The sequence below is a fragment of the Malaclemys terrapin genome, chromosome 6 (genome assembly GCF_027887155.1).
Source record: "Malaclemys terrapin pileata isolate rMalTer1 chromosome 6, rMalTer1.hap1, whole genome shotgun sequence".
In the NCBI taxonomy this organism is placed as follows: Eukaryota; Metazoa; Chordata; order Testudines; family Emydidae; genus Malaclemys; species Malaclemys terrapin.
Window position 1 is genome coordinate 92,487,635 of NC_071510.1, and position 16,044 is coordinate 92,503,678.

General features: G+C 42.0%; 1 protein-coding gene across 1 annotated transcript in view; it reads left to right on the top strand.

Annotated features, from left to right (window-relative positions):
• LOC128838807 (interleukin-6 receptor subunit beta-like) overlaps positions 1-16,044 on the top strand; it is a 46,697-nt gene that overhangs the window by 6,796 nt on the left and 23,857 nt on the right. The window contains exons 3-8 of the mRNA XM_054031231.1: positions 23-134; positions 6,486-6,652; positions 8,737-8,873; positions 11,297-11,438; positions 11,577-11,659; positions 14,495-14,705. Of these exons, the coding sequence (XP_053887206.1) occupies positions 23-134; positions 6,486-6,652; positions 8,737-8,873; positions 11,297-11,438; positions 11,577-11,659; positions 14,495-14,705 (852 nt within the window). The remainder of the gene's footprint in view (positions 1-22; positions 135-6,485; positions 6,653-8,736; positions 8,874-11,296; positions 11,439-11,576; positions 11,660-14,494; positions 14,706-16,044) is intronic.

Sequence of the window (16,044 nt, forward strand, 5' to 3'; positions counted from 1 at the left end):
TTAGTTTGCTTTCATTTTGCAGATTGGCCTGGCGAACTGACTTGCTACACAGAGAGAAAAATAAGTCTATTTTGCTCCTGGTTGCCTGTCCCCTGTGCTCCAAAAACTACTACTTATACAATAATTTTAAAGTGGTAAGTTTGAAAGACATTTCAGAAAGTCTGTCATGGTTACTTGGTGTGATTCTTTCTGTCCTGACTTAAGTTCTCTCTCCTATATTAGACAAGCAATCAGATTCAGGACAGTTAAACACTGAAGGTCAAAGTCTTCCCTCAGATTTTGTACTCACATGTAATACCCACTGATTTTAGGGGGAACTGCATTTTAGAAACAGATGGGAGAAATTGGTGTGGAGGATGAAAAAGATTCAAGGCAGGTGGGCTAGTAAGCAGTGCAGAAGCATACAGGACCTCTGCATAGATGGCTCTGGCCTCCACCAGTTTATGTATCTATCTCAACATTTCCTATAGAGTCCACCACACTAGTATCTAATTTCAGTAAGTAAAGGGATTAACTGCTCTGCTAGTTCCATAGGGGAAGGTGCGGGTGACAATCTCTTCCTTGTTGGGGACAAATCAATGGAAATGCCATGAATATGATCTCACAGGTTTCTTGTCCCTTGCAAAGGTTCTTCCTCCTTTGGGGACAACCTGCCCATGTATTTTTTTTAAAGTAGTAGTAGAAAGCAGCAGTACCAGTTGGTAGTTGTACTGGGGAGGAGGGGGAAGTAGTGGTCTGAACTGTGATGTGATTTTTCACCATACCGGGGGGGTGACACGTACACCATTTGCTTGTTTACATTTACAAGAGCCGTGGTTAGGAGCATACATCCTAATGCTATGTAAATGGCTGTGCATTGAGGAATTCCCCTGGTCCCACTGGGGCCAGCGACCAAGAGAATAATCTCTTACAGGCTGGTCTGGCAGTGGAGGTGCTTGGCAGCTGCAGTGCTTCTCACTGACTCCTGCACTCTCCCATTCTGTGAAGAATGGCTGGTGGATCCACCCTATGGAGGATGCACTAACTCCACTCCAACTCCTCCCCTGCCCAGCTCAGTCTCCAAAGCGCCTCTATTCCCTGGAGTGCTGGGAACCCTTTTGGAGCACAGACTTGTGTTGAGAACCCATTGCACTTGCCTTGACCCAGCAGAAGCACCAAATCTGTTGCACTCTGTAGCCGTGCAGAGCAGGCAAGTCTTGCCTATCATTTGCCTCACTCCTTGCTGAATGTGTGTTTCTATATATGTAGTGGATGTGAGTATTCCAATGGCTCCAGAAGACCCCAGCCATCATCAGGCCCCATTATGCTAGGTGCTGTATATACACATAGCAAGAGAGAGATCCTGCCCTGAAGAGCTCACATTCAGAAGAGAGAAAGGAGATGAAGGGTAGGAAGAAGAGATACAGCATACAAGCAGAAGACTGAGAACCAAGACACAAAGAGATTATGACTTTTCCAAAGTCACAGAGAGGGACTGTGGCAGAGATAGGATTTGATCTCCCAAATTCTAGTCCAGAGCTCTTAACAAGAAAATATTCTTCCTTTTTATTGGGTTTTAAAAAAGCATTTGCTTAAGCCAAGCTGAGGACATTATTGCTTTCTGCAATTAACATCAGTTGGAAATTGGAAGAGTACTGAATAGGATTTAGCTGTCATGAAGGAAGAGATTAAAGAAAAACCTCACACAGATGCTCTAGCTGTGCACTCAAAAAATCATGCTTTGAAACATTAACCGCTAATCTACAGCTAAGTTGACTTAAAAGATGCAGGAGAAAACCTTGAAACGTTGTTCATGTATTAAATATTGCATTGTGAGCACATATTGAATTCTAAAAAATCTGGTAGGTAAGTAATATCACTAGCCATAAAATAAATATTCCATTTTAAAAACAGTGAGACTGCACACCTTAGCTGTACAAAGTCTCCTGTCCTCAGTGTGCAGGTAAGGATGTATAACCTTTTAGGGGATATGAGATAAAAAGATAGGATGTTCCACAGTGTTTATCTCCCATTTTTGCTTACATGCCAGGAAATTCTATTAAAAGCTGTGTTTAAGTATCATTAAGGCTCCATGGTTAAATCACTCAGAGGTCAGGAAATGCCAAAGTAAAGGTTTGTCCATAAAGTTAATCTGCCCCCTTGTGTATATGCATTAAAATGCAATTTTTAATTACATCACATACTATTTCCCAAATAATGCCCTGTACTATTGTGATGGTGCTGCCCGTGGGAGCCTGCTGAGGTCACTCAATTAGGGTGAACTGCAAACAAAACAGGGCAGACAAACCCCAAAAGCTGGTGGATATTCCAATACTTAGATTTCCCAAGCCAGCACAAAACGGCTTCTATAGTACCTCACTGCTTACTCAGAAGTCCAAACAAGACAATTCCCTTAAATTACCCAGCCTCAGGCCTCCGTCCAGACACACCTGTTAGATGATGATGATGATGATTACTGAAAATCTTATCTCATCATATAAAAGAAAAGGTTCTTCCAACCCCAAAGGGTTAGCCACATACCTAGGTTCAATTATAACTTAGATCTTACCCAAAATACACGCTTAAAGCCAATTCTTATTAATTAAGCTAAAATTTATTAAAAAAGAAAAGAGAGAGAGAGTGTTGGTTAAAAGATCAATATACATACAGACTTGAATTCAATTCTTGAGGTTCAGATACATAGCAGAGGTGAGCTTGTAGTTGCCGAAAGTCCTTTTAGAAATAGTCCATAGGTTATAGTCCAATGTCCATATTCAGGGTGGCTCCAGTCAGTGACTGAGGATCTCAATCCTTATGGCTTAAGGTTTCCCCCTCTTGAAACTCAAAGCAGATCTGAGATGAAGCAGGATTGTGTCCCAGGGTTCTTATACATTTCCAGCAGCCTTTTGGCCTGAGAAAACAATAGGCTTAACTCTCCTTCTCCCAAACATCCTGGCAATTAGCACAGGGTAATTTATCTATCAAACAGTTCAGATACAGGATACCACAACCTTCAAAGAGACATATAGACAATAATACTATTTCACTCAAGTGTCATCATAAATGTTAATATTCCTTTTTTGATCTTTGAATTAATGCTATAGCAAAAGACAAGACTTGTTTGCTTATATCACAAGACCTGAGCAAACACCTACCCTTCTATCTCTAACAATGCAGACTTGCATTTCAAAGCTCTATTCATTTACATATCTCCCTAACCAGTCTCTAAAGTTCAGCCATGGGTCAGGTCAGTCTGCGAGGTAATTAACTCTTTTCTGCCCTGTCACCTTTCAATGAGATATTATATTACACTCATAACGTCACAACTATAATATACAATTATTTTCTACAGCCATGGTTACAGATGTAACATTTGCAGAACTTTGTCCTACACTGCGACTGTCAGACAAAAAGGCCCAAATCCTCAACTGTGCTGGGGCCACTCCACCTGCTTTCATTTCCCCAGCATAGGAGAAACATTGGGTTGTTTAGAGATGCCACAATGGCTCCTGCACCAATCTCCCTTCCTGGTCCCACCAATGGAGTCATGGCTACAGTAAGGGGATTTGGTGGAGGCAGTTCCTGGGTGCCTCAATGGCCCATAGGAGGTACTGACAGCAAGCACAGTTTAGGGCAGTCTTCAGGCTGTTTTAATTTATGCCAGGGAACTAGCTTGGCACTTAGCTAGCACATGATACCTTCTCATTCCTCCTCCTGAAAAGCATTGAGACCATAACGTATTAAAATCATTCCTATACCAGGTATGTGAAAGAGTTTTATCCTGAGGACAGTGGCAGTTGAGAACCCTCTGGATCTTGCAAGTTTGATCTGTAACTAAATAAAGGTTCCTGTGGAGCCCTGCCTCTGCACCTGACAAGATTCACCTTACAAAGTTGTGGGAAAAGTGATATATCTGAGAAACCATGTGATTCAGATATGTGTGGGGGCAGAGTTAACCTTTGACTGTAAAGCCTCAAGTGTTTGTAAAGTTCATGTAGGGAATCTCAAAGTAAGGCTAGCATTATTTTATTTGCATTCATATTCAACAAAAATTACATGTCAAATTTGTAAAGACACTTAAATCTGGACATAAATAGAATTGCTTGGTTACCAGTGTTACATTCATTGGTCTGGTTCAACTGGATTGCACTGTAGTGATAACTGGGGCCTTCTGAGCCTAACTGAGGGAAAGTGGATAAAAGTTTATAAAGTATCACAATAAATTAACAATTAATGTGGATGGACAAAGGTTCAAAAGGGAATCAGATTAAATTAATCTAAACAAAAAGGCCTACTGATATAATTCAAGAACTGTGTTAAGATCATATCTGGTAATCAAGAAAAGTGTGGGACCAGAAATTAATGAACCAATATTGGTGTGTTGGAAGTGAGGCCTAACAGAATAATGAGGGGGTGGGCTATTCTGCTCATTACTACTTTTGGGATTCCTCAAAAAGATTTTTTTGGGAAAGCTAGAAATGAGTGAAAGATGAAAAACACAGGAAGAAGCAAGCTTCTCCATCATTTCTGACCACCCATGGTCTCCTAGGACTACGAGATCCACTGTGACATAATTGGGTCTTTTTCATCCTAATCTTGAGAGATGTCCTGACCAGAGACAGAGACCCAGATGTCATTCCCACCAGTTCTGGCTAAATTCCAAACAGCATCTGGGGTGTGAAACTTTGTCACTTCCTCCCATATGTCCTTTTTCCTTCCCTACCATATTTTTGACTCTTTCCTAGCCTTCTTCCTTTGCATTCTGTTTAATAAGAGTTAGGGTTGCCAACTTTTTAATCACACAAAACCAAACACCCTGGCTCCGCCCCTTCCTTGAGGCCATGCCCCGGCCCCACCCCTACTCCGAGGCCCTGCCCCCCCCAGGCACTACATTCCCCCTCCCTCGGTGGCTCGCTTTCCCCCACCCTCACTCACTGTCACTGGCTGTGGTGTGGGAGGGGGTGAGAGCTCTGTCTGGGGGTGCAGATTCTGGGGTGGGGCTAGGGATGAGGAGTTCAGGGTGCGGGGGGGCTGTGGGTTGAGGCAGGGGTTTGGGGTGCAGGAGGGGGCTCCAGGCTGGGGGGTGGGGCAGAGGGGTTCAGGGTCCATGAGGGGGCTCTGGTCTGGAGCAAGGGGTTGGGGTGCAGGGGAGGTGAGGGTTCTATCTGGGGGTGCAGGCTCTGGGGATGAGGCGGTTGGGATGCAGGAGGGGGCTATGGGTTGGGCGGGGCTCAGGGCTGGGGTAGGAGCTCGGTGTTGGGGCTTGGGCTTACCTCAGGCGGCTTCCAGTTAGCTGCACAGTGGGGTGGCTAAGGCAGGCTTCGTGCCTGTCCTGACTCCACACTGCACCCCGGAAGCGGCCAGCGGGTCCAACTCCTAGGCAGAGGCATGGCAGGCGGCTCTGCGCAATGCTCTCACCCACAGGCACCGCCCCCATAGCTCCCATTGGCCGTGGTTCCCAGCCAACAGGAGTGCGGAGCCAGTGCTTGGGGCGGGGGCAGTGCATGGAGCCCCGTGGCCTCCCACCTAGGAGCCGGACCTGCTGGCCGCTTCTGGGGTGCAGCACAGAGCCAGGCCAGGTAGGAACTAGCCTGCCTTAGCTCCTCAGCACTGCCAACCGGACTTTTAACAGCCCAGTCAGCAGTGCTGACCAGAGTCACAAGGGTCCCTTTTTGACGGGTGTTCCAAAACCCAGACACCTGGTCACCCTAATAAGAGGCTGGGTTAGCCAGCCTAAACTGCAACAAACCCAAAGAGACAGTTAAAAGCAATGTCCTAAACAGCCCAGCACTGGTACAAGTTTGCCAGGTCTTGGAGTGGCTGATAGTGTGCCTTGCCTGAATTTTTTCAGCAGTAAGATTACAAGGAAAAGTGAGCACCAAAATCAGAAGCTGCATTTTCTATCTGCTGTTTTCTTCTTTCCCCGTTTGTATGCGGTTGTCTTGTTTTGTTTTCTAGGAAATGGGATTGGATGTTAACAGCGACAACAGCTGCTCCAGCCCATCTCAACTAAATTTCTCTTTCCCAAAAAAGGACCATTATCACCATCTTTAATACCATCTAAAAGACTGTCAGACAAGCCGTTTTTCTTTATGAAAATGTTCTACAGTTAAAGGGAAAGGGAACAAAGGATATTATTAAAATATAAGCTTTATTACTTTGTTACAAATTCAAATGCTTTAACTTCTTTTTGTATATTTGGTAACAGGTTTAAAAGATTTTAAAAAATCTCTTTGCCATGGTACTAAGCAGATTGAGGTGACTGAATTCCAAGCCTGAACTTTATTTAAAATTGTTTAATATTGGACAATAACAGGGTCATGTTAACACCACTAAGTCTTTGGGCCCATATATTCCACCAAAATTAATACACGTCTACACCTTTGAGATTGCCTTTTAAAGTTGTTGTGTGTGTTCTAACTGCCCCCCAAATTCACCAGTTGTCATATTGCTGCTTTAATGAGTTATAGTGCAGTAATGTTTATTTTAATGCTCTTTGCTTGAAGGGATAAAATCTCAAAACCTTTTGCAAGAACTACAGCATCAACGTCCATCACAATAGAACGAAAATTCCTTTACATGAATCGTGCTGTAATTATTTGGGTATCAGCAAATTACTCCCATGAGAGCTGTGTGAAAACAAAGAACATCTCCATTATACCCAGCAAGGCAGGTACAGTGCCTCTAATATGGTTCATTATTTGTATTACCATAGCATCTAAGATGCAATAGTTTGGCTAAAACTACAGTATAATTTTATTAAAGTATGGATTTATTTGCTAAATTGTAACTCTTAGTATAAACTTCTTACCACCAAATCAAATAGTTAAACCATAATTTGGACCTCTGGGGTGAAATCCCCACTCTAGTGATGTTAATGTGGGAAGGATTTCACACCTGGAGTGTTTGCGAGACTGTAAAGGAGCAATATCCAGAAACATATACATCAATACACACACACTACGTAGGCTCTTATTTTGTTTGCTGGCTTTCTTGAAGGGGGGGCTGGTTCAGCAGCCTGTGTTTAAGGAAATCTATATAGTTAGAATCTCTGTGTGTTCTCAGTCCTTTTCCAGGTTTTGGTCTGTTTCTTGGACCACTAAGGGTATGTCTACACTTAAAAAGGGGGGAGGGGCCTGGGGCGGAGGGTGTGTGTGTGCAAGCCATGGCAGTGAGTCTGAGGTCAGATCTACAGACTCTGGCTCGCAGTGCTCACACTACAGTGCTTAAAAATAGCAGTGTAGACATTCTCGCTCAGGCTTAGAGACCCACCCTGCTTGCTGGGTTTCAGACCCCCAGTGGGAACATCTAGACTGCTATTTGTAATGTAGTGCCTGCACAAGTCTGTAGACCCAGGTTCTGAGTCTCACTACAGTGGCTTATTTTTGGGGGAGGGGGCAGTGTAGATCTACCCATTGGGTAAGACCAAGTCTGATTCAGGTTTGAGCTCAAGTCCCCCTTCCATCCACACACAAATCAGTCTGACTTGGATCAGCAAACACCCAGGACCTGGGTCCTATGACCCTGCTATAGGGCTCGGTCAGAGCCAGTGTCCTACTGTGACTGTAGTCCAAGCCCTGCCATTTTGCAATGTGGACACAGCTCAAGCCATAGACCCAAGTCAGTCAGTCTGTGTAGTGCAGTATGGCCACATTAGCACAGCTGAGACCTGGGCCCAGCAATTGTAAGCCCAGGTTTACAGTGCAATGTGCATGCTCGGGTGTAGCCTTGGAAACCAAGCCTGGGTCCCACAGACCTGGATTTACAATGCAGTGTACACATACTTAAGTTAGTTACACAATAATTTTATATAAAAGGATACCACCTGGTTACAAATGAGATATCAAGTCCTGTTCTTCCGATTAGGTATTTATAGTGAATTCACCATGGTATCCAACTATTGCTCTAATCCTCAAGTGCTGCCCAAAGACATGGGCTCTTCTAGGAGACATGGGATTGGAGGTGGAAGGGAGAACAGAGTCCTCACTACTGCAGCACCCTACCACTCCACAGCTGCTACTCTAGCCTCTGTTGGGGGCCTTTGGCCACCTTACATGTGTTAGGTTATGTCTACACTTTGAGCTGGAGGTGTGATTCTCAGTTCGAGGAGACACCCATGGTAGCTCTCAATGAGCTAGCACACTAAAAATAGACTGTAGCCCTGACAGTGAGAGTGGTGGGAGGTGTTGCCAGTCAGAGATGCTAGATATGTAGTCTGGGCAGCTAACCCTTCCCATCACTTGCACTACTGCAACTACATTCTATTTTTAGTGTGCTAGCTAGCTCAGGTACTTCTCCTGGAGCTGGAATCACACCCTCAGCTCCAAGTGTAGCCATAACCTTAGAGAAAAAGAAATTGTACTTGAAATTACACCTCTGACATACCCATAAAATACAGAAGTAATTAGAGTTCAGGATAGTCTTTTTAAACAGCATTATTGCTCGTGCTGTAGACGTTCTGATTTGAGGATTATGCCACTCATGCTGACTTTGAATGGTGTCTGATACCATCAATTCTCATTGAAATCAACAGGACTACCTGCAGAGAAAGATCTTACCCTCGCTGAGTAAATGTGCCAGAACTGGGCCTTTGTCTCATACTGCAAAATTTTACTAATGAATTCTTTCTGGATTTTGAAGATTTAAAATCAACATATTTAGTACTGAACAAACAGAAGGGAGAAAAAAATTGTATTTAGCATTGGTTTCCTGCTGTGTGTGTGTGTGTGTTTACGGCTTCTGCATTGTTTATTTTAGAGAAGTGTGCTATACACTCCATAAGTGCTCACCAGTTATCAAACAAATTAATAATTAAGTGGGACGCACCAAAAAAGTCTATGCAATATGAACTGCAATATAAAGAAGCACGTCCAACATCCTCACAGTGGATATTGGTGAGTATATGAAGATAGATATCAATTTAAAAGATTCAGCTGAATATTATTGGTTCTACGATACACAGCACTGTTCTGACAAGACCAAAAAATACTCCCTGTTAACCACCATTTAAATTCTGTTAAGATGTCCCAGGCTGTGGGACAGATCCTGAGCTAGTGTCAATCAGAATAGCTCTGTTGACATTAATGAAGCCATGGTAAATTACATCAGCTGAGGCTCTGACCCTACATTGTTAATGGCTAATTTCAGCTTGACAAAAAAGTGCCAAATGTTGCACCCTCTGCTCATGCTTAAACCCCACCTCTTAGACACACATTACATTTTTAAACTGGTGTTCAAGAAATCAGATACACAAGACATTTTCAGTGCCAGTGCAAAAGCTAGCTTAGCATTTTGAGCATTCACAACTCTTATCAAAAATCAATCTCAAAAGTTGCACATGTGGCTTGAGGGCTTTGAATGTATTACCTCACCTCTTCCATGTGCCTCAGCTTCAACCCCAAAGAAAGTGGAAAGTCTCTAACTCTTTCCACAATTCTGTATTTTCCCCCAAATCAACTTTATTAATAGAAATATGTTACAAAACAAAATATTGTCTCCTAAAAATGCTTCTGCTCACTGTCGTAGCACTAGAGCAAGAGCTAGCCACCTAATTGCTTTTATTCATAATTATCGCAAATATTTTCATGGCAATAAAAACTATAATGGAGAGCAGTAAGGAGACTTTTAGGCCCAAATTTTCAAAAGTCCATCTCTGCCAACTATGTACATTGCCTATGTGATCACTGTAATTGTACTACTATTAACTGCATACACAAATTAGCATTGAGGCACTAAGTATGTGCATGCAGTTTTGAAAATTTTTGAGCCCAATGTGCATTTTCAATACTTCATTTTATCTCATTTTCTAGCTCTTTTGAGCTCCTAAATGAGGCCCCAACTCAGTAAAGCTCCTAAGCTTGTGCTTAAATCCATCCTTGGTCACAAAAGTACTTAAGCTTATGCTTCACTTTCAGTACCTGCTTGAGTCCCATTGAAGTCAATGGGACATAAGCACGAGCTTAACTTTAAACATGTGCTTAAGTACCCTTCTTGAATGAGGATACTTTCCTGAAATGGGACCGTAGTACATGCCTTGAGTATCTAATGGTTCTCAAAGTGCTTAGGTGCGTAAGTCCCAGACTTATGCGCCACTGTAATCCCCAAAACCCCACCAAACCCCCTAGGTGTCTACACTCACTCAAGTACCCTAGGTGCCTATGTCTCTGACTCTGAGCATACACAATGCTACCTCACACTCGAGGTGTCTGAATGCCTAGCTCCTGCCTATGCCCCAGACCGATCCGCAAAGCAAGGGAAGATAGGTGTTCCTCCTTAGTCATGCGCAGGGCCCAATCCAATAGGCATGCTCAGATGCTGCCTACTGGATCAGATCCCATTCAATATCTGGCATCCTGTTGGAGCTGGGAAACTGGATCCTGGGACCTCCCAGGTGGATGACCTCACCACTGAACTATACAGTCATTCACTTTCTCTCTCTCTTGCCCAATGATTGTTCCACTATGAATAAATACTTAAGTAGTCATTGGGCCAGAAAGAGAGCGAATGAATGTTTCTATAATTTAGGATCCAGTCCCCCTGTTCCAATCACTAGTTAGTTATACACAGTAGAACACTTTCACCAGAAGAAAGTAAGAAACACTATGTCAGAATATCCCATAGCTCAGTGGGTAGAGCATTTTCCTGAGAGGTGGGAGAACCCTGTTCAAATCCTCTGCCCCACTCAGGCAGAGGGAAAAATGGAACCTGAAATGCCCACATCCCAGGTGAGTGATCTAACCATTGGATACTACTGCCTCCAGCCATTTTGTAAGGAACAAGTCAGGCTTCTAACTCTGTCCCAGAACAAATGACTAAGACACCTAAGACACCTGATTCCAGGAAAGGCGTTCCCGTTCATGGATTACTGGCAGAGATAGGTGTCTCCCTGCAGCCTCTGAGAGAGAGATGGAGCTTAGGACACTGTCTTCTTAATGGCATCTCCCATTGGCTAGCTTAAGTGGCTCCCTGCCTTGTGTGCTGGCTTTTGTGGCTTGCATTCTAAGGCACTTCTCTTCCCCGTTTGTTATACAGGGAGCCCAGGTGCCTGATTCAGGCTTTTGTGGATCACAGTGTTGTTCTTGTGATTTTCTAAGTGCCTAAAAGTTAGGTGCCATGATGTTTAGCATTGCAATACCTACATCTCTTTGTGGATCTGGGCCTTAGTGACTCCTGTATGTTGGTGAGTACCCTTAACTTCCATGGAAATTAAAGAATTGGGCCCTTAGAAAGGAGAGCAATGATTACAGAGTATAAAATTATTAAAAGGGAACTTTAGTTTAATTATGCCAAATATTGTTTAAAATTTGTTTGTTTGCAGGTGCCCACAGCAAACGATGCTGTCAATGTGACTGTCTCCGATTTAAACAGTACATCTTCATATGTTATTCAGCTCAGATGCTTACCCAGTGAGGAACACCACTGCGTTTGTGTCTGGAGTAAAGAGATTTTAGTCCCTCATAGTACGTGGCATTTCATTTGGTTGTTCTGGTGATTGGTATAAATCAGTTGTTGTTGCATAAAGTTATGTAATATTTATAGATTGAAAAATATTAAAATCAAATTATGAGACTGGGTTTCCCCATCCTTCTCTTCTTTAGAGCTGATTGACAAGCCAACAATTTCAGCAAATGAAACCATAGAAATCTCTCCAGGAAGAATAAATGTTTTTCTTCAGTGGCAGGTAATGTATTCGTTATTATTATGGATATAGCAAAAAAGTTAATCATTTTGAGTGACACAGGGGATTTAGTTCATTATATTGAAATGTCAGCAAATGTTCTTATGCAAGTAAAACTATATTTGAGTATTGCGATCTTGTGCACCTTTGCATCAGCAATTCCTAGCACTATATATATAAATTTGTACAGTCATGGTCTTAGAGAAGAGTGAGCAAAACCCCTTTGTAAACTTACAAAATGATTGACGCAGCAACATCTGAACTCTGGACATTGGCTTAAATGAAGTATCTTTCCATTCTACACTAAGTATTTGTAGGAGCTGGATTCTCAAGTCTCTCTCTCACAGTCACCCTCACACTTCACCTTGAAAGATTCCTTTAGGCAGAGACACCTGGGGCCGTAGAGCTAAAAGACTCTCTTTGTCTCACATATTCATAAGGTGTCATCTTATTCTCAAATGGAACTACAGCTTTTGAAGGAGCTCCACTCTAGGAATTCTGAAAGCAACTTCCAAGTTTATTTATTCAAAAATCTAGATACAGCATAGGTTATGAGGCTTTTGCTGACAAAAGAATGTCTATTCACCGTGCAGAGTGCTGCATATTCACCATAATGCCATTAAAACTTCAGAAGCTGAAATCTGGAAGTGTCCCTTCTTACATAATGGACATCATGATCATCAATTGACAGACTACTGTACATCAGCCATTTTTGCTGAATTAATGATGTGAAGGTTTCCTGACAAAGTGAGCACATAAAAAGTGTGAGGGAAGTAAATCCGACAACCTTGAGTTCACTGCCAGGGGGCTAGCAGGACATTTTGATGACCAAGGAGCTATTATAGACTTCAAGGCCTGTGGTCTTCATGTAAAGACTCTCTATCTAAAACCAGAGGGAAAAAGAGGGCTTCCAATTCTAAATCAAAGGGGGCTGTCATGAGTGAAGCCAAGAGACCAAGTCAGAATCAACAAAGACACCCATATCTGTATGTGAAGTGATCTATCAAAAGGGACATTTTGCAGCAATCTGCTGAAAAAAAAGAAACTTCTTAGGATGAAGCTAAACTAGAAATAAAATTATTCCTCTTACAGTAATGTTGTAAATCGTACATACTAATTCCAATATCAAACTGAAGGAAGAAATCATCTTTAGACTGAGAGCTTGAGTTAGAGCTTATGTAATTGTTTCATCTGATCCCATCTTCTATAAAATTGAAGGCCTTTTGTGCACTTTAGTCCCATTCAACTCAACTGGGATGCACTTAAGTGCATGCTTAAGTGCTTTCCTGACTTGGAGCCTAATGACTTTAAAGATGCACAATAGTGTAAGAGTAGCTGGGATGTGCTTCTGAGTCTTTAATAATTATAAAATGTTAAGAAAAAAAAATGCAGACTCTCCTGCCACGGCTATTTACACAGCATTGGAGCAGAGACCAGTTTGTAACACAAGACTATAGTATCTAGTACTAGTATCTGGATGCTTAAGATGCATTTGCCTTGGTCAGCGCTCACCTTGTTCTTTTGGAGGATTGCTCTGCTCTTTTACCATACTAAACAAACTTAATATCAGTAGGCAAGGACACCTTTCTGCTGTAGCAGTTTAATTACCAGTCCCCTCCTCCTCACAAGGTAGTTCAAAATGCCCTATCGAACCTAGGGGATTAAGATTTTCAAAGGCATACATGGCAGTTAAGCACCTAACTCTCACTGACTTTCAGGCTCCTAATAATTAGGGGCACATTCTGAGTGCAGCATACAAAGTGTTTTAGTGGCTTCATCCTCATTAGCGTTTATTGGATTTGCACAGGTAAGAACCCAATTCATCATCATCATCACCACCACTCCCATAACCGCATTGGTCATTGGGGCACCATCACTGATAATCAATCAACCTATTATCTCCACCCCTGATGATTGTGTGTCAGTGCTTGAGTCTCTGCGACGTCGATTCCTGTCTATTCTTTTATGTTGTCAATCCATCTCTTCTTCTCTCTACCTCTTCTTCTCTTCCCCTCTACTGTCCCTTGGAGGATGATCTTGGCTATAGGCCAGATGATCTTGTTACATGGCTGTACCACTTCAGCTTGCGCTTCTTCATGGTCGTCAGGAGGTCTTCATATGACCCAGCGCATTGGGTGATGATATTGCAGACCTCTTCATTAGTGATGTGGTCAAAGTACAAGATGCCCAGGATTTTATGGAAGTCTCTCATCTCTACTACCTGTATTTTCCATTCAAGTTCTGCTGTAAGGGTCCATGTCTCACACGTATACAGAAAAATTGAGATGACCAGTGCATGCAGCAGTTTCAGTTTGGATTCCAGGAAGATGTTCTTATTTTTCCAAATTGGCTTTAGCTTTCCCACTGCTGCTGCTGCTTGTGCAGTTCTTGCCAGAATTTCTGCCTTTGATCCTTCATCAGTGATGACTGCCCCCAAATACTTGAACTGTTTCACTATCTCCAGCTCTTGTCCACCAACAGTGATATGTGATCCCGTCACGTTTGTTTGTCATCAGCTTGGTTTTCTCTGCACTGATTTCCATGACATATTTTGCGGAACCCAATTAAGCAAAGCATTTAAGCACACGATTATGTGCTATATATTTAAATAATTTCAGTCCCAAGAACATGCTTAAGTGCTTTGTTGAATCATTTCCTAAATCCCCAATCACAGCACTAAATTTATCTCCTTTTGACAATCAATGTGCAAAGACAGGGAAGATTTGTTTATACATAATTTTATGTGTGTTTTGTGGCTTGCAATTTTTTGTAACTGTTCTAATTTTATTAAGAAGGGGATTGATATCTGATTGTTCAGTACTAATCTTTTTCTATTAGATAACACAAAGCAGGAATGCCATTGGATACTATGTTAATATTGAAAGAATACCCAACAGTTGCAATGATCGACCCGAACGCATCAACGTAACCGAGAGAAGAGTGCATCTGAATCTCTCCATGGCTTATTATCGGTTTAATATTTCTGCCTATAATGAAGCAGGAGAATCTCCACAGATCACTTATGTTGTCCCAGATTTCACCGCAACAGGTACTTTATCACTTATTCCAGATAGGTGAAGAAACATTCTTTTGTGGGCAATGTTGCCTTGTGATAGCAACAGTTTGGGAATGATTGTTCCTCTTTATTTTTTTCTTTAAACCTGCACCAGATTAAGGACTCATATGAAAACTGGCCAAAAAGAGCAGTTTTATGGAGCTCTATCAGAACACGTTATGTCACATGGTACTATCTATTATGAAGATTAAAGTTACTCGTATCAAATTAATGCCTGTAGGAGGAATTCAAACTGAATTCTGTGTGAGCTGATCCAAACCAAGAAATCTGAAAAATAATCTTGAAACCTGAGAGAACAGCTACATTTATTACAGCTAGGCCATTGGATTAACCACTAGCAGACTAATTTTACTGTGCATTACAAACACTGTGGTATGAGGTGGTTATAGCTGTATATGACCTGTCAGGTGCATATTTACAATTAAAAGTCATCATGATCTACTGCTACTCCATTCAGTCTTTATCTTATGTCATCTTCTGGCAAGTTGCATGTGCGCACAAATTTCCAACATGAAACTAATACGATGGTAAGAACAAAATTAAGAGAGGATGGGGAGGTCCTTCCAAAAATTAGAAGGCTTCTAAGAAATCCAGGAAATATAACTGCCACAGTACAATTTCCATGTTTTGCTAGACACTTGCTTGTATATCTCCATTCATAGTTAAAATCAATGTTCCCATGGACTGGCACCTATATTACATTGTATTATAAATGTAATAGGTATTGTAAAGGTCAATGTTTGTCAAGTGCTTTATAGATTAAATATGTCACAAATGCTAATTGTAATTATATATTATCTCATATCATGATGACTGTGACCTCTTTCCCTCTGGCCTCCTCCCATATTACCACTCTCCAATCCATACAAAATGCAGCTGCCAAGAATCTCTTCCTGCCCTGTTACTCTGACCATGACATCCTGTCTCATTGTCCACCAGATCATATTCAAGATTTTTGTCCTTACCTTCAAGACACTGCACAACTCTACTTCTCCCTGTCTTTATGGGTTGTCTCTTAATCCCTTCCCCACCTTCTCTTCTCCATCAACAGTGCAAGATTTAAGCACCCAGTTGCTCATTTCTCCCACAAATATATCTGCACTGTCTTCTATGCGACCCAAACTCATAGAAGGAACACTCAGAACTTAACCTCAAGACCACTCCTCTCCCCTTCTTTCTCCTAAACATTCTCTCTTTTCTGATGCCTATTAAAAAAACAAAATAACCAGTGGTGATTAGGTTTAGTGACATCTGGTTTATTAAAACTTTCAAATGGTCTAGAACCTTCTGTTGTGCAATAATTACCTTTTGT